General features: G+C 43.0%; 1 protein-coding gene across 5 annotated transcripts in view; it reads right to left on the bottom strand.

Moving 5' to 3' along the window:
• Nucleotides 1-2,876, bottom strand: part of LOC128696198 (neural-cadherin-like) — a 703,451-nt gene extending 700,575 nt beyond the window's left edge. For all 5 annotated transcript variants that reach the window (XM_070094825.1, XM_070094826.1, XM_070094828.1 and 2 more), the window contains exons 1-2: nt 2,744-2,876; nt 550-1,925 (exon numbers count right to left, since the gene is read on the bottom strand). In XM_070094825.1, the coding sequence (XP_069950926.1) occupies nt 550-1,855 (1,306 nt within the window). In that variant the 5' untranslated portion in view covers nt 1,856-1,925; nt 2,744-2,876. The remainder of the gene's footprint in view (nt 1-549; nt 1,926-2,743) is intronic.
• Between the last annotated feature and the right edge of the window lie 23,540 nt (nt 2,877-26,416).

Genomic DNA, 26,416 nt, shown 5'->3' with positions numbered 1-26,416 from the left:
CCTACCTCGAATAATTTACTAGTGCAACTACTTTCTAGCCTCTGCCCTTTAAATACCTATCAGTTCGTTGTCGATTTGCCAACCAGTACACTAACACACACAATTATCCTAAGAAAGCTCTAAGAAATTTTAACCCAAGATTTTATAATGTGCTACCCATTTATGCCAATAATATCACGGCTACTTTATATTAATACCTAAATACGCACTGCAGGTAAACATAGCATACACACACACCTTTTATATATTTATACCTTAATTAAAAAAGATCCGACCCTATAAAAATAATAACGTACACTAGTACTATCTAAACAAGACTCATTCTGCTAGCAGAATTGTCATGAAACAACTTACTGTAATTAACACCTAAGACATTTAACATCCAGTATTGTACATACGCAAACGACGTAAACATAGAAGAAAATTTTGCCCGAAAGATACTCCCTAATTTAACGTAAATAACATGTATTATATAACCAATGATTATCTAGTCGACAATATTCTTCGAAATCACCTGCCTCCCCACAACATTTATTTTGGTGTACTCACCATTACGGTCGTTGTTAGTGATGGTGACCCAGAAGTCGATAGTCTTCTCTGGTCCCAACTCCTCGTAGTCCCATTTCTTTTTGATTCTCACAGCACCGTTAGTGTCAACTTCTACCCACGGGTTATCATCGCGGATTTTAAATGTTTCCCACTGAATTTCTTTCTCGAGCTGGAATACGACTTTACCTTCCACGGCTCCGTCAGCCTCTGAGAACACCAGTTCCTTGGTGTGACGAAGCTGACCTCGCTTAACCCTCTTCTTGGCACTGCGTTTGGACATGGCGTGATCTGGGTAGACGTCATACTCAATGTCATTACTCTCTCCGGTGAACAAGGAATCGCTAGGATAGCGGAACTCGATATGTGCTTTAGCCAAGGAGTCAGAGTAGAGAGTGGGTTTTCTCTTGTCAAATGCCTCTAGCTCCAGCTCATACACCAGGGTCTCAGGGGGCTCAATCAACATTATTTCTCCTGTCTGCGGCACGATGGTGAAGGTGTTGGACGGGTAGGCTAAGCGATAAACAACCTTGTCCTTGTCTCCGTCATGAGCAGTTACACGACCTATTTTGTCAAATCGTGTAACGTTAAGAGGAACAAAGAAATAGAAAACGCTCTGTGTGAAAACTGGAGCATGGTCGTTCATGTCTAAAATGTGAACGTTGATCTTAGCTTCTGCCATGTCCATGCCTTCCTTGTCGTAAGCTCGCAGGACCAGATGATACAGGTCCTGAGCCTCACGATCTAGTGCTTTCCTGCTGACCACAGTTGGGATGCCACCCACGTGATGAAGGGCGAAGACAGAGTGACCACCAAGCAACTCATACTTGACGTCCTCCTCCCCCATGGCTTCGAGGTCGTCAAGGCCCTGCAGCTCAGTACCAGCGGGCATGTTCTCGTACAGATAAGCGTCGTACTCTGGCTTGAGAAATCGCAGCATCGTCTGATGATCTTTGATGGCCACTTTGATGATATACACCTGAATGTTTCCATTTGGGTAACTGGTTGATACCCGGAGTGTGACAGTGCGGCCCAAGAGTGGGGCCAGCTTGGCCACAGTCATAACATCACCATTATCCAGCATAGCAAAGTAATCTGAGTACTCACTATCCATCAACTTATTAACGGTTTGGCCAGCTTTTAATTTGATTTTGTACACAATATGCGCAGGGACAACGTCATGTGGCACGGCCACATTGTACATCACTTCGGGCAAGATCTCTGCACTAACGCACACAGTGGCCAGTGCCACCACCAGGGCCACACCCACAAGCCCTAAAACACTGCGAGGCAACATTGTACCAACCATCCCAACACACCACTGCTATACTCCACAAAACGTCAACACACCAATACACCACTTCATAGCCGGCAACAATCTGAAATAAATAACGACACGTCAGTTTACGAAATCAATTAAATAATATAAATATTAAGTTTAAAGTGATCTTAAATAAAAAATATGAATCGTTTATCTACAATAACTAATTGAAATATTGTACACAAAAATGTCATCAGAGCAGTAGAATAACATTTAATTGCACGAAATTCGTTAAACTATTAAACACAAGAAAACGGTACTGGTAAAAAAAAAAAAATTAGACGCAAATTGGAGCGTGCCTAAGGCATACACCAATTTGCCTTCAGTAGTTGTCAATAGTAGATTTTTTCAAAAGTCAAACTTGACCCATAGCTACTTTTCCCCCGTATGTAATAACAATGAAAGAAGCCACGAGATCCACTATGATGTATTATCATGGTCAGTCTTTTGGGGAGAAGGTTTATTAGTGCAACTGAATCAAACTTGAAATACATTAACTGGTGCAGTGTGGTTGAGTGTACTTGGCCTGGTCACAGCCTGGGTCAACACCAGATGCCAACTTTAACAAAATCACTACAAAATGCTGCCCATAACTTCAATCGCATTTATTTTAGCCAAAGACTTCGAGAATCTAGAATTAATTAAAAATTCTCCTTTAGTTGCAAAGCATTGCGTGTTGCTTGCAAGCTGCTGCAACTCACGTAAAACGGTGACAACCTCACCAGGTACAAACCTCCACTTGAGACAACACTTATTGACGTTTTCACCTCAAATTCACTCCTTTCAATGTACACAAGTAAATCCTGGCTTATAAACTATGCACAATCCAGTCACCTTTCATTTCCAAGTTAGGTGTAAGGTAAATGAGCGACTTACCACAAATTCTCAGTAATATAGGGAGAGCGTCTCACAACACCCACCCACTACACCCAGCCATGACCGTTTGAAGCTCAGTTGCTGTTACTGTGAGGCGTCACCCGCCCCGCCGCTACCCCCTCCAACACTACCACTCACACGACTATATATATTTATTGTCACTGTACACGCTTCTTCCATGCCCATTTTTCTTTTTAGAATATATTACAATTCATGTCTCTCCACGTGGTGCGCTCAAACTGTTCATGAGACAACCCAGAAGCGACAGGAAATAATGATAAGATAAAATAAGAAAATCGCATCGATTGTGGCTAATGCGCATGTGCCAAGTGTGCGCAAGAAGACTCATTGAGTGATTTTTTATATGCCCTTAATATGTATATTTGTGAAATTAAATTAAGTTTACAGCATCATAAAAATAATTAACATTAATAAACAATGCGTAAGCATAAATAAAAGCTGCCACGAGAGAATAAATATAAATTAGGTAATTTTGAGGGAGGGTGTCGGCGAGTGGAAGAGCTACTATGGAGGTGTGGGAGAAGATGGGAGGAAGGAGGGGCAAACTGTGGGGGTAGAGAAGAGACAGGAGGCTGAGAGCCCAGCACCAGGGAGGCTGAGACCCCAGCACCCGGATCAAAGACCTGCTGGGCACCTGCTGCACTTCACTCGTTTTCTATTATCAATGTCTTGTTTCTTGCGCCCCGCCGCTTGGCGCTGCTCTCCCGACACACAGCATTGCTCCTCTCTACTCTCAATCAGTATATATTATGGATTTTGTATTAGTATTATACCTTTCATATCCGATGCGTACCGTATTTAAAACACTTGACTTGTTTTAACAGCAACAACACCCATTGTTATTTTTTTATTATTCACTTTATGTCTAGAAGACGTTATTTTTATTATAAAGGACAATTGTAAATAAGTCCCATTGACATTATTATGTCCTAGGTTATATCTGCACAATATATATATGAGCGTGTTAGATAGGAGTGAATGGAGACGAATGATACTTGGGACCTGACGATCTGTTGGAGTGTGAGCAGGGTAATATTTAGTGAAGGGATTCAGGGAAACCGGTTATTTTCATATAGTCGGACTTGAGTCCTGGAAATGGGAAGTACAATGCCTGCACTTTAAAGGAGTGGTTTGGGATATTAGCAGTTTGGAGGGATATGTTGTGTATCTTTATACGTATATGCTTCTAAACTGTTGTATTCTGAGCACCTCTGCAAAGGCAGTGATAATGTGTGAGTGTGGTGAAAGTGTTGAATGATGATGAAAGTATTTTCTTTTTGGGGATTTTCTTTCTTTTTTGGGTCACCCTGTCTCGGTGGGAGACGACCAACTTGTTGAAAAATATATATATATATATATATATATATATATATATATATATATATATATATATATATATATGTCGTGCCGAATATGTAAAACTGGTCATTTAGCAAGAACTCATTTAAAATTAAGTCCTTTCTAAAATTTTCTCTTATACGTTTAAAGATATATTATTTCCATTAATGTTAATGTAAAAAATTTTAATTTTGCACCAAAAGAATCTTAGAAAACTTACCTAACCTTATTATAACTAGAGTAATTTATTTTAGCCTAACCCAACTATATATATTTTAGATTTGTTTACAGTAATTTAATACTAAACAAACACAGTGAAATATATTTTTTTCGTTAGGTTCAGAATGATTTTGACGAAATTATTGCATACACAAATTTTCACTTGTCCTATATGGCAAGATGAGCCTTGCTATTTAGGCCAATATCGCAAGTTCTGCCTATTCGGCACGACATATATATATATATATATATATATATATATATATATATATATATATATATATATATATGTATATATATGTATGTATATATATATATATTGTGTATATGTCGTGCCGAATAGGTAAAACTGGACAAATAGCAAGAACTCATTTATAATTAAATCCTTTCTAAAAAAAATTCTTATACGTTTAAAGATATATTTTTTCATTTATGTTAATGTAAAAATTAATAATTTTGTATCAGAAGAACCTTAGAAAACTTACCTAACCTTATAACAAGCGCAATTTAATTTAGCCTAATCCAACTAAATATATTTTAGATAAGTTTACAGTAATTTAATAATAAACAAACAGAATGAAATATCTTTTCTTTTCCTTAAGTTCAGAATGATTTTTGCAAGTTTACTGCATACACAAATTTTCGTTTGCTTTATTCGGCAAGAAGAGCGTTGCTATTTAAGTCAAAATCACAGGTTTTACCTATTTTTCACGACATATGTATATATATATATATATATATATATATATATATATATATATATATATATATATATATATATATATATATATATATATATATATATATATATCCCCGTCAACCCAAAAAAGGGAGAGGCAGAACCCCCACTCACTCTACTGACAGTGAAAAAGTCAGAGTCCAGGTGAGCAAGAAAATTGAAGAGGGCAACACAGTGGGGGCAATCAGAATTATTACCAGTGAAGATACAGTTGCTCCCAGGGATGCTGACACGGCTGAAGCACTTAGAGGAAAGCACCCTGCCAGGGAAACCAGTGGCACCAACAGTTCCAACACCTCTGTCCCCACTATGGAACCATTGATTGTGGAAGACTCAGACATTTACAAAGCAATAATGTCGTTCCCATCTGGCTCTGCTGGGGGTTACACTGGAATAAGGCCACAGCATTTAAAGGAAATGGTTAATCCAGTTATTGGGGAAATTGCAGAGACACTGCTTTCAGAGATCACAAGGTTCGTCAACAATTCCTTGGCTGGTCTGATTCCTGATGAAATTAGACCTTTCTTTTTTGGTGCAACACTTTGTGCACTTAAAAAGAAGGATGGAGGAATTCGGCCAATTGCAGTAGGCAACACGTTACGCCGCCTCGTATCCAAAGCTGCTGTCCGAAGTATTCGTGCACAGGCAGCCATGATGCTTCAACCAAACCAGCTTAGCTTTGGGGTCTCTCAAGGAAGTGAAGCAGCGGTTCATGCAACAAGGGCATATATCAACAACCTGCCTGAGGACAATGCAGTGGTAAAATTAGATTTCAAGAATGCGTTCAATCTCCTGAAAAGAGACGTGGTATTAGCAGCAGTACAAGAACATTTCCCTGGTCTCTTCCCTTTTGTTTCAGCTGGGTATAGCAAGGAATCAATGCTTCTCTTTGGAGAGCATGAAATCACATCATCAGAGGGTGTCCAACAAGGAGATCCTCTTGCACCATTTCTCTTCTGTATTGCAGTTAGGGAAATCACAGTCAGACTGACCAGCGAGCTAAACATCTGGTTCCTAGATGATGGCACACTAGCAGGTACAAAGGAGTCCCTCCTACATGACCTTACACAGGTAATGACACGGGGACAGGAAATGGGTCTCATCCTGAATCCATCCAAATGTGAAATCATCTCAGTCAGTCAACAAGTGATAAATGCAGTGAGATCAAAACTACCAGGAGCAGCAGTCATTGCCCCCACAAATAGTGTCTTGCTAGGAGCACCTCTGGGAAGCAATGCCATTGACACAATTCTCAGGAAGAAATTGGAAGAGTTAAGGAGAATGGAACAACGAATAGGCAATCTGGACACCCACGATGCCTTGTACCTTCTCACAAAGTGCTTGAGTCTGCCCAGGTTGACATATTTCCTAAGATGTGCACCTTCATATGATAACCCTATACTGCACGAATATGACAGTATTCTGAGGCAGATTTTTACGAAAGTACTTAACCTTACTCTAGAAGACGGGCAGTGGAACCAAGCTACACTTCCAGTCAGACTAGGAGGCATTGGTGTCCGCAAGTCATCACAGATTGCGTTACCTGCTTTTCTGTCCTCGTGTATTGCATCCAGAGAGCTTGTAGCAGCGATTCTCCCTGAACATCTTAGGGACAAGATTGGAGCCCAGGACCAAAAATTCATTGACGGAGCAATGATCTGGGATAATCTAACGGGCTCAGAAACCAGACCTGCTCCCCCCAACAACTACAAACAATCGCACTGGGATGGTCCAATAGTGGAAAATATAGCCTCAACGATGCTTCAGAGTGTGTCAGGGAAGGATAGAGCCCGCCTGCTGGCAGTGAGAGCCCCTCATGCTGGGGACTTTCTGTTGGCTGTTCCCAACTCCAGCCTTGGCACACGCCTCGACCCACAGACCATCCGCATCGGTGTTGCCCTTCGACTTGCCGCCCCTATTCTCGCCGAACACAGGTGTATTTGTGGCAGTGAAGCAGCAGACCGATTCGGGTACCATGGTCTTGTGTGCCGTAAATCCGAGGGAAAGATTGCAAGACATGAGGAGGTTAATAACATTATCAAGAGGAGCCTCACAACAGCTGGATGCCCAGCAGTAAGGGAGCCACCCCAACTATGCAGATCTGATGGCAGCCAGAAGCATCCAGATGGTATCACCCTTCAAGCCTGGACAGATGGGAAGCAGGTGGTGTGGGACTATACATGTGCATCTACCTTGGCTGATACCTATCTCCAATACACCAGGGAGGAAGGAGGGGCAGCTGCCAGCTTTAGGGAGTCCCAAAAGTCTAGAAAATATGGAGAACTTGCCCATCATTATATGTTTGTTCCCATAGGCTCAGAGACCCTTGGCTCATGGGGAAAGAGTGCATCTAATTTCCTTAAGGAGTTGGGAAAAAGACTCATCAGGGTAACTAGGGATCCCAGGGCAGCTAGTTTTCTGTTCCAGCGGCTCAGCGCGGCTGTTCAAAGGGGTAATGCATGCTGCATTTTGGGCACACGCCCCAGCTCTGAGGAGCTGGATGAGATTTTCGCCTTATAATCGGTGATACACACGTAACAACATGTATATATATATATATATATATATATATATATATATATATATATGTGTGTATGTATATATATATATATATATATATATATATATATATATATATATATATATATATATATATATATATATATATATATATATATATATATATATATATATGCCACCTTTATATCAACAATGTATCTCTTAAATCTTCTGTGCCATATTATGTAATAAAATATTCCTATTGGTAAAAAAAAATAGTTTAAAAGATGGGGTGGTAGGGGAAGTGGAATATTCAAATGGCTTCAGGAAGAAATCCAAATATTCTTCCTTGAAGCCTTTTTATCCACTATGTATATATATATATATATATATATATATATATATATATATATATATATATATATATATATATATATATATATATATATATATATATCTAGGTAGTAGGTTGGTAGACAGCAACCACCCAGGGAGGTACTACCATCCTGCCAAGCGAGTGTAAAACGAAAGCCTGTAATTGTTTTACATGATGGTAGGATTGCTGGTGTCTTTTTTTCTGTCTCATAAACATGCAAGATTTCAGGTACGTCTGTCTTGCTACTTCTACTTACACTTAGGTCACACTACACATGCATGTACAAGCATATATATGTATATATACACATCCCTCTGGGTTTTCTTCTATTTTCTTTCTAGTTCTTGTTGTTGTTTATTTCCTCTTATCTCCATGGGGAAGTGGAACAAAATTCTTCCTCCGTAAGCCATGCGTGTTGTAAGAGGCAACTAAAATGCCGGGAGCAAGGGGCTAGTAACCCCTTCTCCCGTATAAATTACTAAATTTAAAAAGAGAAACTTTCGTTTTTCTTTTTGGGCCACCCTGCCTTGGTGGGATACGGCCGGTTTGTTGAAAAAAAAAATATATATATATTATACTATATATATATATATATATATATATATATATATATATATATATATATATATATATATTACCACATCGGCCGCTTCTCACCAAGGCAGGGTGATCCATAAAAGAAGAAAACACTTTCATCATTCACTCCATCACTGTCTTGCCAAAGGCGTGCCTACACTACAGTTATAAAACTGCAACATATCAACACCCCTCCTTCAGAGTGCAGGCACTGCATTTCCCACTTCCAGGACTCAAATCCGGCTTGCCAGTTTCTTTTAATCCCTTCATAAATGTTACTTTGCTCACTCTCCAACAGCATGTCAAGTCAATAACCATTTGTCTCCACTCTCTCCTATCTAATATGCTCATGAATGCTTGCTGGAAGTCAAAGTCCCCCGCACACAAAACCTCCTTTACATCCTCCCTCCAACCTTTCCTTGGCCGACCCCTACCCTGCCTTCCTTCCACTACATATTTATATGCTCTCCAAGACATTCTGTTTCGTTCCACTCTCTCTAAATGTCCGAACCACTTCAACAACCCCTCCTCAGCCCTCTGGAGGGAGTCTACCTGGAGGGTATTCTGGGGATCAACGCCACCGCAGCCCGGTTCACGACCCGACCTCCCGTTGGCTCAGGGCCTGATCAGCTAGGCTGTTACTGCTGGCCGCACGTAGTCCAATGTACGAAACACAGCCCGGCTGATCCGGCACTGACTTTAATATCCGTCCAGCTCTCTCTTGAAGGGGTCAATTGGTAATTCCCTTTATGGCTGGAGGGAGGCTGTTGAATACTCTTGGGCCCCGGACACTTAGGGTGTTTTCACTTAGTGTATTAATGGCGCCCCTACTTTTCATTGAGCGTATGTTACATCGCCTGCCAAGTCTTTTGCTTTCGTAGGGAGTGATTTCTTTGTGCAGATTAGGGACTAGTTTGGAGGCAGTTGAACAGTCTTGGGCCCCTGATGCTTATTGCGTTGTCTCATAATATGCTTATGGCACCTCTGCGTTTCATTGGGAGATGTTGCACCATCTGACGAGTCTTATGCTCTCGTAGGGAGTGATTTCGTGTGCAGATTTGGACTAGTCCCTCTAGGATTTTCCAAATATATATTATGATGTATTTTTCTCGCCTGCGTTCCAAGGAGTGCAGGTTAAAGTATTTCAACCATTTCTAGTAACTAAGGTGCCTTTTTGTACTTATACGTAAGTGTATTCATCAGGTGTGTAATGTCGCCTGCCTTGAAAGGGGCAGATAGTATACAGCCGTTCTCCAGCCTAGAGAGAACAAGCGATTTGAAGAGAATCATTATTGGCTTGGAATCCCTAGTTTTGAAGGTTCTCAGTATTCATTCTATCATTTTCTAGAAGTGAATTATTTAATATAAGGCTTGACGCTCCCACACTGGAGTCTGTGATGCACTCACTACACAATGAGTCAGCACAATGTTAACATTTAAGAGCTACACACATTTATTATTTTCCTTTACTAATAGCTTAGTTACCATACAAGAAATACATTTCCCTAATAGTGGATTTCTTTTGTGATTAACTATGTTCTATTACATGTAAACAACATTACCTTTGCACACTATGAGAGAAATAAAAAAAATAATTTTGAATTTGAACACTATTATTATTATGGGGAGCGCTAAACGCGTAGGGATTATACAGCGCTTGAGAGGGGAATGGGGGTGGAAGGTATTCAGGCTTAATTCAGGGAATTGGAGCACAGATCCAATTCCCTAGAATCCTCGATCAAGAGCCCCCACCAGCATCAAGGAACCTCCCTCGAGGGAAAATTTGAAAACAATCAGATGTAGCAAGCGAGGTCGATGAGGCAGCGAGTCCACAAGGTAGATGATTATTACATTGATGAAGGAGCGCTAAACCTGTAGTGTTACACAGCGCCTGGGAAAACAAAGAAGCAATCAAGCTTGAGCAGAGGAAACGAGGCTCAGGAGCCACAAGGGCATCAAGGACCCATCCCTGAGGGAACAGTAGATGACAAACACATGAAACATCTTAGAAGAACATTTCTTTATAAGAACTTATCAAGTTATACCGTGAAATGGTAACTAACCTGCAGAAACTTTCCGCCTGCGCAAGAGGCACCTTTAGTCCAATACAGAAGTGACTTTATACATGGAGAGAAGTGAGATGGTGTTTACTGGCTGCATACGATGTTTCTCCTGCCTGTGATGGCACCGTTCAAGTGTTCACAAGGGAAGGTATTTCATGCTTACCTCGCCTTCCTGGTGTTTACACTGGCCTGGTTATTAGCAGTAATGAACCTTCCTTACTCATGCACGTGTGGGTTTACTTCACACACTGCCCATTATGTGGGCTCACTCCACACATTGCCTATCATGTGGGTTCACTCTACACACTGCCCATTATGTGGGTTCACTCCACACACTGCCCATTGAGTTCACTCCACACACTGCCCATTATTTGAGTTCACTCCACACACTGCCCATTATGTGGGTTTACTTCACACACTGCCCATCATGTGGGTTCACTCCACACATTGCCCATTATGTGGGTTCACTCCACACATTGCCCATTATGCGGGTTCACTCTACACACTGCCCATTATGTGAGTTCACTCCACACACTGCCCATTATTTGAGTACACTCCACACACTGCCCATCATGTGGGTTCACTCCACACACTTCCCATCATGTGGGTTCATTCCACACACTACCCATTATGTGGGTTCACTCCACACATTGCTTATCATGTGGGTTCACTCTACACACTGCCCATTATTTGAGTTCACTCCACACACTGCCCATCATGTGGGTTCACTCCACACACTACCCATTATGTGGGTTCACTCCACACACTGCCCATTATTTGAGTTCACTCCACACACTGCCCAATATGTGGGTTCACTCCACATACTGCCCATCATATGGGTTCACTCCACACACTGCCCATCATGTGAGTTCACTCCACACACTTCCATCATGTGGGTTCATTCCACACACTGCCCATTATGTGGGTTCACTCCACACACTGCCCATCATGTGGGTTCACTCCACACACTGCCCATCATGTGAGTTCACTCCACACACTTCCCATCATGTGGGTTCATTCCACACACTACCCATTATGTGGGTTCACTCCATACACTGCCCATCATGTGGGCTCATTCCACACACTGCCCATTATGTGGGTTCACTCCACACACTGCCCATCATGTGAGTTCACTCCACACACTTCCCATCATGTGGGTTCATTCCACACACTGCCCATTATGTGGGTTCACTCCACACACTGCCCATCATGTGGGTTCACTCCACACACTTCCCATCATGTGGGTTCATTCCACACACTGCCCATTATGTGGGTTCACTCCACACACTGCCCATCATGTGAGTTCACTCCACACGCTTCCCATCATGGGGGTTCATTCCACACACTGCCCATTATGTGAGTTCACTCCACACACTGCCCATCATGTGAGTTAACTCCACACACTTCCCATCATGTGGGTTCATTCCACATACTGCCCATTTTGTGGGTTCACTCCACACACTGCCCATCATATGGGTTCAGTCCACACACTGCCCATCATGTGAGTTAACTCCACACACTTCCCATCATGTGGGTTCATTCCACACACTACCCATCATGTGGGTTCACTCCATACACTGCCCATCATGTGGGTTCACTCCACACACTGCCAATTATGTGAGTTCACTCCGCACATTGCCCACCATGTGGGTTCATTCCACACACTGCCCATTATGTGGGCTCACTCCACACACTGACCATTATGTGAATTCACTCCACACACTTCCCATCATGTGGGTTCATTCCACACACTGCCCATTATGTGGGTTCACTCCACGCACTGCCCATCATGTGGGTTCGCTCCACACACTGTCCATCATGTGAGTTCACTCCACACACTTCCCATCATGTGGGTTCATTCCACACACTACCCATTATGTGGGTTCACTCCATACACTGCTCATTATGTGGGTTCACTCCATACACTACCCATCATGTGGGTTCACTCCACACACTGCCCATTATGTGAGTTCACCCCACACACTGCCCATCATGTGGGTTCATTCCACACACTGCCCATTATGTGGGTTCACTCCACACACTGCCCATCATGTGAGTTCACTCCACACACTTCCCATCATGTGGGTTCATTCCACACACTGCCCATTATGTGGGTTCACTCCACACACTGCCCATCATGTGGGTTCACTCCACACACTGCCCATCATGTGAGTTAACTCCACACACTTCCCATCATGTGGGTTCATTCCACACACTGCCCATTTTGTGGGTTCACTCCACACACTGCCCATCATGTGGGTTCAGTCCACACACTGCCCATCATGTGAGTTAACTCCACACACTTCCCATCATGTGGGTTCATTCCACACACTACCCATCATGTGGGTTCACTCCATACACTGCCCATCATGTGGGTTCACTCCACACACTGCCAATTATGTGAGTTCACTCCGCACACTGCCCACCATGTGGGTTCATTCCACACACTGCCCATTATGTGGGCTCACTCCACACACTGCCCATTATGTGAATTCACTCCACACACTTCCCATCATGTGGGTTCATTCCACACACTGCCCATTATGTGGGTTCACTCCACGCACTGCCCATCATGTGGGTTCGCTCCACACACTGTCCATCATGTGAGTTCACTCCACACACTTCCCATCATGTGGGTTCATTCCACACACTACCCATTATGTGGGTTCACTCCATACACTGCTCATTATGTGGGTTCACTCCATACACTACCCATCATGTGGGTTCACTCCACACACTGCCCATTATGTGAGTTCACCCCACACACTGCCCATCATGTGGGTTCATTCCACACACTGCCCATTATGTGGGTTCACTCCACACACTGCCCATCATGTGAGTTCACTCCACACACTTCCCATCATGTGGGTTCATTCCACACACTGCCCATTATGTGGGTTCACTCCACACACTGCCCATCATGTGGGTTCACTCCACACACTGCCCATCATGTGAGTTAACTCCACACACTTCCCATCATGTGGGTTCATTCCACACACTGCCCATTTTGTGGGTTCACTCCACACACTGCCCATCATGTGGGTTCAGTCCACAAACTGCCCATCATGTGAGTTAACTCCACACACTTCCCATCATGTGGGTTCATTCCACACACTGCCCATTATGTGGGTTCACTCCACACACTGCCCATCATGTGGGTTCACTCCACACACTGCCCATCATGTGAGTTAACTCCACACACTTCCCATCATATGGGTTCATTCCACACACTGCCCATTTTGTGGGTTCACTCCACACACTGCCCATCATGTGGGTTCAGTCCACAAACTGCCCATCATGTGAGTTAACTCCACACACTTCCCATCATGTGGGTTCATTCCACACACTACCCATCATGTGGGTTCACTCCATACACTGCCCATCATGTGGGTTCACTCCACACACTGCCAATTATGTGAGTTCACTCCGCACATTGCCCACCATGTGGGTTCATTCCACACACTGCCCATTATGTGGGCTCACTCCACACACTGCCCATTATGTGAATTCACTCCACACACTTCCCATCATGTGGGTTCATTCCACACACTGCCCATTATGTGGGTTCACTCCACGCACTGCCCATCATGTGGGTTCGCTCCACACACTGTCCATCATGTGAGTTCACTCCACACACTTCCCATCATGTGGGTTCATTCCACACACTACCCATTATGTGGGTTCACTCCATACACTGCTCATTATGTGGGTTCACTCCATACACTACCCATCATGTGGGTTCACTCCACACACTGCCCATTATGTGAGTTCACCCCACACACTGCCCATCATGTGGGTTCATTCCACACACTGCCCATTATGTGGGTTCACTCCACACACTGCCCATCATGTGAGTTCACTCCACACACTTCCCATCATGTGGGTTCATTCCACACACTGCCCATTATGTGGGTTCACTCCACACACTGCCCATCATGTGGGTTCACTCCACACACTGCCCATCATGTGAGTTAACTCCACACACTTCCCATCATGTGGGTTCATTCCACACACTGCCCATTTTGTGGGTTCACTCCACACACTGCCCATCATGTGGGTTCAGTCCACAAACTGCCCATCATGTTAGTTAACTCCACACACTTCCCATCATGTGGGTTCATTCCACACACTACCCATCATGTGGGTTCACTCCATACACTGCCCATCATGTGGGTTCACTCCACACACTGCCAATTATGTGAGTTCACTCCGCACACTGCCCACCATGTGGGTTCATTCCACACACTGCCCATTATGTGGGCTCACTCCACACACTGCCCATTATGTGAATTCACTCCACACACTTCCCATCATGTGGGTTCATTCCACACACTGCCCATTATGTGGGTTCACTCCACGCACTGCCCATCATGTGGGTTCGCTCCACACACTGTCCATCATGTGAGTTCACTCCACACACTTCCCATCATGTGGGTTCATTCCACACACTACCCATTATGTGGGTTCACTCCATACACTGCTCATTATGTGGGTTCACTCCATACACTACCCATCATGTGGGTTCACTCCACACACTGCCCATTATGTGAGTTCACCCCACACACTGCCCATCATGTGGGTTCATTCCACACACTGCCCATTATGTGGGTTCACTCCACACACTGCCCATCATGTGAGTTCACTCCACACACTTCCCATCATGTGGGTTCATTCCACACACTGCCCATTATGTGGGTTCACTCCACACACTGCCCATCATGTGGGTTCACTCCACACACTGCCCATCATGTGAGTTAACTCCACACACTTCCCATCATGTGGGTTCATTCCACACACTGCCCATTTTGTGGGTTCACTCCACACACTGCCCATCATGTGGGTTCAGTCCACAAACTGCCCATCATGTGAGTTAACTCCACACACTTCCCATCATGTGGGTTCATTCCACACACTACCCATCATGTGGGTTCACTCCATACACTGCCCATCATGTGGGTTCACTCCACACACTGCCAATTATGTGAGTTCACTCCGCACACTGCCCATCATGTGGGTTCATTCCACACACTGCCCATTATGTGGGTTCACTCCACACACTGCCCATCATGTGAGTTCACTCCACACACTTCCCATCATGTGGGTTCATTCCACACACTGCCCATTATGTGGGTTCACTCCACACACTGCCCATCATGTGGGTTCACTCCACACACTGCCCATCATGTGAGTTAACTCCACACACTTCCCATCATATGGGTTCATTCCACACACTGCCCATTTTGTGGGTTCACTCCACACACTGCCCATCATGTGGGTTCAGTCCACAAACTGCCCATCATGTGAGTTAACTCCACACACTTCCCATCATGTGGGTTCATTCCACACACTACCCATCATGTGGGTTCACTCCATACACTGCCCATCATGTGGGTTCACTCCACACACTGCCAATTATGTGAGTTCACTCCGCACACTGCCCATCATGTGGGTTCATTCCACACACTGCCCATTATGTGGGCTCACTCCACACACTGCCCATCATGTGAATTCACTCCACACACTTCCCATCATGTGGGTTCATTCCACACACTGCCCATTATGTGGGTTCACTCCACACACTGCCCATCATGTGGGTTCGCTCCACACACTGTCCATCATGTGAGTTCACTCCACACACTTCCCATCATGTGGGTTCATTCCACACACTACCCATTATGTGGGTTCACTCCATACACTGCCCATTATGTGGGTTCACTCCATACACTGCCCATCATGTGGGTTCACTCCACACACTGCCCATTATGTGAGTTCACCCCACACACTGCCCATCATGTGGGTTCATTCCACACACTGCCCATTATGTGGGTTCACTCCACACACTGCCCATCATGTGAGTTCACTCCACACACTTCCCATCACGTGGGTTAATACCACACACTGCCCATCATGTGGGTTCATACCATGTCAGTAGTGTTACTGTGTACTTACCTGGAGCATACCTGGAAAGGGTTTCGGGGGTCAACGCCCCCGCGGCCCTGTCTGAGACCACGCCTCGCTGTGGATGAGAGTCTGATCAACCGTACGAACCACATCCCAGTTGGTCAGGTACTGACTTTAGGTGCCTGTCCAGTGCCTTCTTGAAGACAGCCAAGGGTCTATTGGTAATCCCCCTTATGTATGCTGGGAGGCAGTTGAACAGTCTTGGGCCCCGGATGCTTATTGTGTTGTCTCTCAGTGTACTCGTGGCGCCCCTGCTTTTCACTGGGGAAATATTGTATCTCCTGCCGAGTCTCTTGCTTTCATAGGGAGTGATTTTTGTGTGCAAGTTTAGTACTAATTCCTGTAGGATTTTCCAAGTGTATATTATCATGAATCTCTGTCGCTTGCATTCCAGGGAATACAAATCAAGGGCCTTCAACCGATCCCAGTAATTCAGGTGCCTTATCGTACTTACGTGTGCCGTGATGAAGAATAGAATGGGAGCGAGTACTGTGGCTTGTGGAGCAGAGCTTTTCACCGTAACTGCTTCAGACTTGTGTAGTATACTTACCTAATCGCAGCTACTTTATATATAGTCTCCCTTGCTAGTTGTGACATCACCAGATCCTCACATGTGAGTGGTAGTCCAGAGGTTCCACTCTCAGTCATCGAGCTCCAAGCTAGGCATAGACTAGAATTGACAGGCAGGCTTGGGCTATCCTCATGACTCTCTTAATTATATGCCTCCAAGACATCCAACATGTGTATTTCTTACTCCAATATCTCCCGACGAACCCCCACAAGAAATGATGGGTAATAAGTCTCCATACTAATTACATCCCACATACCCATGTATTGACCTATAACACCCACACCTGCATGCAGAGCTGAAAGGTAAAGTGAAGATCAGGTTCTCGTGGTACCCAGTTGCAAATAGGATACAGGCAGGATGTCAGTACAGTATACCTGTGGGACATGTGAAAAGGCTCTTGGGAAAAAATCTAGAATCACATGCAACCTTTGCTTTTCAAAACATCATGTTACCTGTGCAAGAATAAACACTGCAACCAAAAATGACATCTATCTAGATAGGTGTTTCTGGATCTGCAACAGGGATGTGGAACTATGGACAGATATCAGGAAAGCACTCAGGAGGTTAATAAACAATAAACACAAAAAAAAGGAGGAAATATTGAATAGTCTACCTGGAACATATAGAGCATGGGAAGATAAAAGAGGAGTAAAGTCTAACACAGAGAATGCCCAGCCTACAACAACTGACCCAAAAATAAGCAGATACATACTAGAAAAAACACGGGAAACAAAAACAACAGCTAGTTCAGTCCCCAGCCTTAGGGCTGACCCAGACCCAGCCCCCAGCCTTTGTGAAAATCCAGACTCAGTTAAAGACTCCTCCACAGCCACCAACTCCATAGCCCCTAGTACAGATGTAGTAGAGGAGCCCTCCTCTGGGGTAGACTCTTCTGTAACCATCACAGTCATAGCCCCTAGTACAGATGTAGTAGAGGAGCCCTCCTCTGGGTAGACTCTTCTGCAGCCATCACAGTCATAGCCTCTAGTACAGATGTAGTCGGGGAATCCCCTCCCAGGAAAAATGTTGGTGCCATGACAGCAGATGGTGGTGTCTCTGGATTGGCTATGGAGGACTGTAGTTCAGCCCTAGGGCCAGCACAGCTTAAGACTACATCCAGTACGAATTGTACCCAGCCGAAAACAAAATGGTGCAAATACTATATTTGGGGCACCTGTAAACACGGAATATCAGGGAAAACGAATGGGGCATGCAACTTTGAGCATCCCAAAAAATGCCGTGACCTCCTGTCTAAGGGAGTGTGTCGTTCTACCTCTTGCAAATACTTCCTCCCGTAGATGTGTCAGTCTTCAGTCCTTGAAAAACAATGTTACAATACCAATTGCACTGCATATCATCTAAAAGGGACCAGGAGGCACACACCCCATACAGCACATCATAGAAACTATGGTAGCTATGACAACACCCCAAGTGATTTTTTTGGGGTAGGAAACGAAGAAATAAAATGGAAAGAGATAACCAATATAGTCCACCACCTTGGAGCCTTGTTGGACTGGAGGCACAGCAAGTGGTGCCTCCGGGCTCACAGCTACTGATGCCAACAACAAAATCCCCCCAACAAACATGCAACACAACCTCATTTATATTTGCTAATATACAGGGCCTTAAGCTATCCACAAACAACAAAATACCTTTCATTAGTGGACTTCTAGAGGAGTCAAATTCACTGTTTGCAGCTTTCACTGAGGCCCACGCAAAAGATTACTTTGACAGTGAAATATGGATACCTGGATACAACCTTTTCAGATGCGACAGAAAGAACAGGCAACAAGGGGGGGTTGGCCTGTACGTCAAAGAGTCGCTCATTTGCACAGAGATACTGAACACCACAAATGATGTAGTTGAAGTTCTGACAATAAAAATCGAGAACCAAAACTTAGTCATTGTACTTGTATGTAAGCCACAGGATGCAACTTCCCAACAGTTCAAAGAACAACTGTCAAAAATCGACTCCTGTCTGGACAACTTTCCAGCCCCATCCCCAAACATCTTGCTGCTTGGTGACTTCAATCTAAGACACACAAAATGGAAGAATATAGCAAATAATGTCGTAGCAGAAATAATTTCTGGAGGTAGCTCAGATGAAAGGTCACACACGCAGGAGCTGCTGAATTTCTGCAACAAACACACCCTAAGTCAGCAAATAGTGGAGTCAACAAGACTGGAGAACACACTGGACCTTATTTTCACAAATAATGAGGACCTGGTAAGGAATATAACAATATCAAAAACAACAAATTCTGATCACAATCTAATCGAAGTCCAGACTTGCATGCACAAGAGTCCTGATCAGCATTCAGTTATGAGGGTACCTTTACCAAATTCAACTTCAACAACAAGAACATCATCTGGGATCAGGTAAACTATGCCCTAAATGAAACATGCTGGGAGGATATCTTAAATTACATGGACCCGAACCAATGCCTCGAAAAGATCACCCTCATGGTAGCTGAAGTATGTTCAATGTATATTCCTATAAGACAAAAGAAAAGAAGAAGTAAACTGGAGAGAGAGACGCTCCCTCTACAGGAGAAGACGAAGAATCATTGAGCTCCTCAAGAATGCCAGATTATCTGATACACGGAAGGTAGTGCTAACCAGGGAAGTGGAAAATATTGAGCTGAAGTTAAAGGACTCATACAGGATCCAGGAGAGACAAGAGGAGCTAAAAGCGATTAATGAAATTGAAAGAAATTCGAAATATTTCTTTTCATATGCCAAAAACAAGTCAAAAACCACTTCTAGTATAGGGCCCCTGCTCAGACAAGATGGATCCTACACTGACGACAACAAAGAAATGAGCGAGATACTGAAATTGCAGTATGACTCAGTGTTCAGTGAGCCACTAACCAGTTTAAAGATAGATGATCCAAACAATTTTTTCATGAATGAGCCTCAAAACCCTGCCAATGTAGGCCAGATTTATGACATAACTCTAACTCCACTAGACTTTGAGAAAGCCATCGACGACATGCCCATGCACTCAGCCCCAGGCCCAGACTCGTGGAACTCGGTGTTCATTAAAAACTGCAAGAAACCCCTCTCACGGGCCCTAAGTATGCTATGGAGAAGGAGCTTAGACACAGGCGAGATTCCACAGTCACTAAAAACAACAGATATAGCCCCACTCCATAAAGGTGGCAGCAAAGCAATAGCTAAGAACTATAGACCAATAGCTTTAACGTCCCACATCATAAAAATCTTTGAAATAGTTCTAAGAAGCAGGATAGCAAACCACCTAGACTCCCAAAAATTGCACAACCCAGGGCAACATGGTTTCAGAGCAGGTCGCTCCTGCCTTTCGCAACTGCTTGACCACTATGATATGGTCCTAGATGCACTGGAAAACAAACAAAATGCGGATGTAGTATACACAGACTTTGCTAAAGCCTTTGACAAGTGCGACCATGGTGTAATAGCACACAAAATGCGTGCTAAAGGGATAACCGGCAAAGTAGGCAGATAGATCTTCAACTTTCTAACCAATCGCACACAAAGAGTAGTGGTAAACAGAGTTAAATCAGATGTTGCCATAGTGAAGAGCTCTGTCCCACAAGGCACAGTACTCGCACCTATCCTGTTCCTTATTCTCATATCAGACATAGACAGAGATGTAAACCGCAGCGCTGTATCATCTTTTGCAGACGATACTAGGATCTGCATGAGAGTGTCATCCATTTAGGACACTGTTAACCTCCAAGAAGATATAAACCAAGTTTTCCAATGGGCAACAGAGAACAATATGATGTTCAATGAAGACAAATTCAAACTACTCCGTTATGGAAAACTGGAGGAAATAATAACTAGAACTGAGTATACTACAAACTTCAATCACACAATAGAGAGGAAAAGTAATGTGAGAGACCTGGGAGTGGTAATGTCAGAGGATCTCACCTTCAAGGATCACAACAATGCCACTATCACATCTGCTAGGAAACTGATAGGATGGATAATGAGAACATTCAAGACAAGAGATGCTAAGCCAATGATGATCCTTTTTAAATCACTTATTCTTTCTAGGCTGGAATGCTGCTGTACATTAACATCCCCATTCAGGTCAGGTGAAATTGCAGAGCTGGAGAATGTGCAGAGAACCTTTACTGCACGTATAAGTTCCATCAAGCACCTTAACTACTGGGAGCGCCTGGAAGCACTTGACTTGTACTCACTAGAGCGCAGGTGAGAGAGATATATCATAATCTATACCTGGAAGATTCTGGAGGGACTGGTCCCTAATATGCACACAGCAATCACTCCATACGAAAGCAAAAGACTTGGCAGGCGATGCAACATACCCCCAGTGAAAAGTAGGGGCGTCACTGGTACACTAAGAGAAAACACAATAAGTGTCCGGGGCCCAAGACTGTTCAACAGCCTCCCACCAGCAATAAGGGGCATTACGGGAAGACCCCTGGTTGACTTCAAGAGGGAATTGGACAGATACCTAAAGACGGTGCCGGATCAGCCGGGCTGTGATTCGTACGTTGGATTACGTGCGGCCAGCAGTAACAGCCTCGTTGATCAGGCCCTGATCCACAGGGAGGCCTGGTCGTGGATCGGGCCGCGGGGACGTTGATCCCCAGAATTCCCTCCAGGTAGGCAGGTAGGTAGGTAGCGGTGTAGGTTTGATTTTGGCGATTATGCAAATTTAAGGAGATTGTTCTACCAAGCCAGTTGGACACTGTGTGGCCACATGAGTCCACCAGACGACATCACTCCACAAGCCAAACCAACATTTGGCCCTGTCTACACAACCTCCTGGTTAGTTTTGTGCTTATTTGCTAACCTACGAGGAGTTGATCCGGGTTTTGCAAATTAAGCCAAGCCACTTAAGCCAGTCTGTAGGAGAGATCCTATGCTACCCAACCTACCTAAGCCGGTCACCCAGCCTGCTTCATTAATGCTGTGTGCGAAGTTACAATCATTCAAGCCATCCCAGCGTAGTCAGTGTCGAGGGCTTAAGCCAGCTTAACAACCCAGCTGAGAGAGAAGTAAGCCAAACAAGATCATCCTTGCAGTTATCGTCTCCATGTGCTGTACTGCTCTGTGCTACCAGTAAAACGCTGGTCAGAGTGAAAACCACCATCCCTGTGGTACAATTGCGGCTTATTAAGCCACCCAGGTTTATTACCATGTGAATTCCTAATATCAGCCAGATGCACACGTGGAACGCCAGCTCATCCAGCCTGCCTACCCACCCACACAATGCCTAACACCATTAACCACGTGCACCATTTGCATGTGTTGAGACGTTTTCTACATCAACAGTGATTTTTTTGAGACTCTTGTGTCCTAGTGTAATATTTTTGTTCTTTACTTGTGTGTGTTCCATGTGACTCGTTGATCTGCAGATATTTGCCAGTGTCGTGTTATTGCTTATTTTTGTGTTTATTTTTTCTTATATGTTTGTTATTGTTTTTCATTCTCTCCAACCTGAAGCAAGTAATATTTTCTCTTGTACACATTTATTATTTGTCTGTTGTGTGCAGTATTTTGCTCATTTTTCTGTCATTCACTCCTTGTTAACTGTTTATTTTTTATCAACTGTGTTTTTAAGTTTTGTGCAATCTATCTTATTTTATTATTGTGTATTATTATTTTTCTCGTGTCTTGACTTATTTTCACTACACTTTTCCTGTGTTTTTCTACTAATTCTATGTGTTGATTCATTCACTACTCTTTCTCCCGTGTGCTAAATTACCATTTTAATTCTGTGTGTACAATTATTTTTGTGTTAAATATTTTATATATGCAGTGTCTCAATTTTTTGAACTTTTGCAGACTGTAGTACCATATCTTGTGTGCTAAGCAAGATATTAAATATTTTTCAAAGCAAGACCATAGTGCAAGACACTTATACAGTTTACAGCAGTACAGTAAGCTTGGAATTTCTCTATTCTTTCACAGTGGTTGTTTTGCATATTCTGAAATCACCTCTTTACTCTGATCTTATTGCATATATATATATATATATATATATATATATATATATATATATATATATATATATATATATATATATATATATATATATATATATGTGTGTTTGTGTGTGTGGGTGTGTGTGGATGTGTGTGTGGGGGTGTGTGGGTGTGTGTGTGTAATTTATTTCAACATAACTGGATATTATTCATAATGAATGTATTTAACTGGATGGGTGATTATCCCTAATTTAAAATAATAAAAAAAGAGAAACTTCTAGAAACAAACCAACATATTACACGTATGCAAAAAAAAAAAAAAAAAAAGAATACAGCTACAATTAAATATCAACAAAAACTTCCAACTAGCAACTGAAAATCACATGATATTGAATGTTGACAAATTTCGGTTCTTATAGAAAGATGAAGAATTCAAAATGAGCATAAAACATAAAACACAGACAGCATAAATGAACGTGTAAGACTTACAAATAAAAATGTCAAATGATCTGTCATTTTGAGAAAACAATGAAACAAATGCAAAAATGACAGGGTGCGTAATGAGAACTTTAAAACTAGGGAAATTAAGCCCAGGAAGTTATTATTGACATCACTTGTGCTCTCATGTCTAGAACATTGTAATGTGCTCCGTCCAAGGGAGGAGAAATATAAAAGGTGGAAATAAGCAGAGTTATATGGTTATAACTATGACCATAATTTTGAAAAGGGTGGACCGGTAAGCCAGTGGAAGGCCTCAGTCATATATCCAAAAGCTCCATCGGCGGGTCATCATATGGCTAAGACCCGCGTCAGGATACACTTGTCCTGTTTCTTGACGAACCTTACCTAACCAGAGTTCATTTACTACTCGAGGACAGACTAAGGGTGCTGAGTCTACTCTCTCTAGAAAGGCGCAGAATTAGGGAGGCTATGACTGCGGTGTATAAATGGAAAATAAAGTATTTAAATTGCTGAGAGTGCCTCAAAGTACCTGTGTTTTCTTATGTTATCTTGGCTATGTGCTAGAGTATTAGTTAACTGGTAAAATTGTTAATTACAATAATATAAATATAAAACAAATAATAGGTATGAAATATTAGCTATTTACGGTTGGCTAGGTGATAACACGCCATGGCCAAGTGACAACCAAAGTGAAGGCTTAACGGTAAATAAACTGGCTGTGAAAATTAACTATAATATTGTTATAATAAATTGCAGGTATGATAACAAAACGATTAATCACTAGCCTTATTAAGATATTCATGGCTTAAGACATATAATCATGTCATAATATATCATCACTGTATTACAGAATGGACATAAATGGGCTGGAAAACGTACAGAGAAGGATGCCAAAGTTAATCCCATCTACAAGATGGGATAAACTGAGGGCCCTGAATCTGTACTCTCTAGAAACGCGTAGAATTAGGGAGGATATGATTTAGGCATATAAATGGAAAACGAATAAATAAAAGGGATGTAAATAACGTGCTTAAAATACCTAACCAAGACAGTGCTCACAGCAAAGAGTTCAAGTTGGAAAAATTTAGATTCAGAAAGGATATAGGAAAGCATTGGTTTGGTAATAGAGTTGTGGATGAGTGGAACAAACTCCCAAATAGCGCTATTGAAGCTAAAACTTTGTGTAGCTTTAAAAGTAGGTTAGACAAGTACATGCGTATGTATGAGTTAGACTTGCCTAACTTGGGCCAGTAGGCCCGCAGCAGTCCTCCTTCCTTCTTAAACGGGTTTAACTTGCACCTGCCTATCACGGGCCAGCAATGCTCCTTGTTTTTATGTCATGTCACAGGCACTCTGTCTGAGCTCTCCCATGTGTTGACAGCTGCCTGCTCACGAGCTTCCTGTTATATACATATGTAACTTCGCTCCTCTGGTAAGCTTGTACTGGACTTAACAATTTTTTTGGTTAGGTAAATGGACACAGACGCAACTAATGTGACATTTTATTGTGGCAACGTTTTGCTCTCCAGGAGCTTTGTCAAGCCTGGAGAGCGAAACGTTGCCACAATAAAATGTCACATCAGTTGCATCTGTGTCAGTTCATCTAACATTCTTGTTGGTAATTCTACCATTACTGATTTTTTTTTTTGCTGTTTTAGGAACTAAATTTCTTTTGAATTTAGTTACAAAGACGTATTTTGAGTTTGTGTAAATATGGATTTTTCATCAGTAGTTTTTGCTAGAGAACTGAGGATAACACTGCAGGGCTCATTTCACTGACGTCACCCAGTATTGCACCAGTCGGAGGTGATGTGTAGACCGTGGGATATATAAGCTAGTCTTCTTCGTGTCCCGTGGCTCGGTTGGCAACGCACTCGCCCCACACACTGAGTGTCCGTGGTTCAATCCACGGCATGCGTGGAAATGTTGATGATGTTTGCTTAAACCTCGTGATAATGTTGGTAAAATTACCGACAATATGTTAGGTAAAAGGACACAAGTGAAACTAATGTGACATTTTATTGTGGCAGCGTTTAGCTCTCCCAGTGGATTTAAGACAAACAGTCCTCGATGATGTAGTAACTTTCTTGGGTTATCCTGAGTAACTAACCCTCCGGGTTAAAAATCCGAACAAATCTTAGCATATTCTATCTTAGACACCACAGAGTCTGCCCGTCTCAACTGCCATCAAGATACTCTTGTGGTTCCTTCTCTTATTGGACGTCGTTGCTCTGCTGATTTAATGGTCAAATGAGGAATATGTGAACAAAGACAAAGGCTAAGTTCCCGTGTTGTTTAAGTTAGTATATTAAAGTATATTAAATTAGGAAAGTATTAATAATCATAAGTTAGGAGTTTTGCCATCACTAGATTAGTTATTATTATATTAATCTGCAGTGTTGGTGTTTATGAATAAAAAACTAAACATAAATTTGAATTTTGAATAGTTTCATAGTTTCTTTTAATTTTTAATTAAAATAAGGAACCCTGGAACCTAGGAACCCTGGAACCTAGGAACCCTGGAACCTAGGAACCCTGGAACCTAGGAAGACTGGAACGTAGGAATATTGAAAATTAAGAATACCGGAAGCCTGGAAACCACGAACCCTGGAATACTGGAACCCTGGAACACCGGAACCCTGTAACTCTACCTGCCTAGAGTGTGTTTCAGGGGTCATTTCTCCCACGGCCCTGGGTAGGATTCAACCCCTGCAACCACACATAGGTAATTACACACACATACATACACACACACACACACACACACACACACACACACACACACACACACACACACACACACACACACACACACACACACAAACACACTCCACGGGAAGGAACTAAAACACATCAGAGGATGCAATGGGAGTCACAGTGGGAGGTGGAAAGGGAGAGATCCGTGT

Source organism: Cherax quadricarinatus, chromosome 48, assembly GCF_038502225.1.
Source record: "Cherax quadricarinatus isolate ZL_2023a chromosome 48, ASM3850222v1, whole genome shotgun sequence".
In the NCBI taxonomy this organism is placed as follows: Eukaryota; Metazoa; Arthropoda; class Malacostraca; order Decapoda; family Parastacidae; genus Cherax; species Cherax quadricarinatus.
This window is presented reverse-complemented; position numbering and strand designations above follow the sequence as displayed.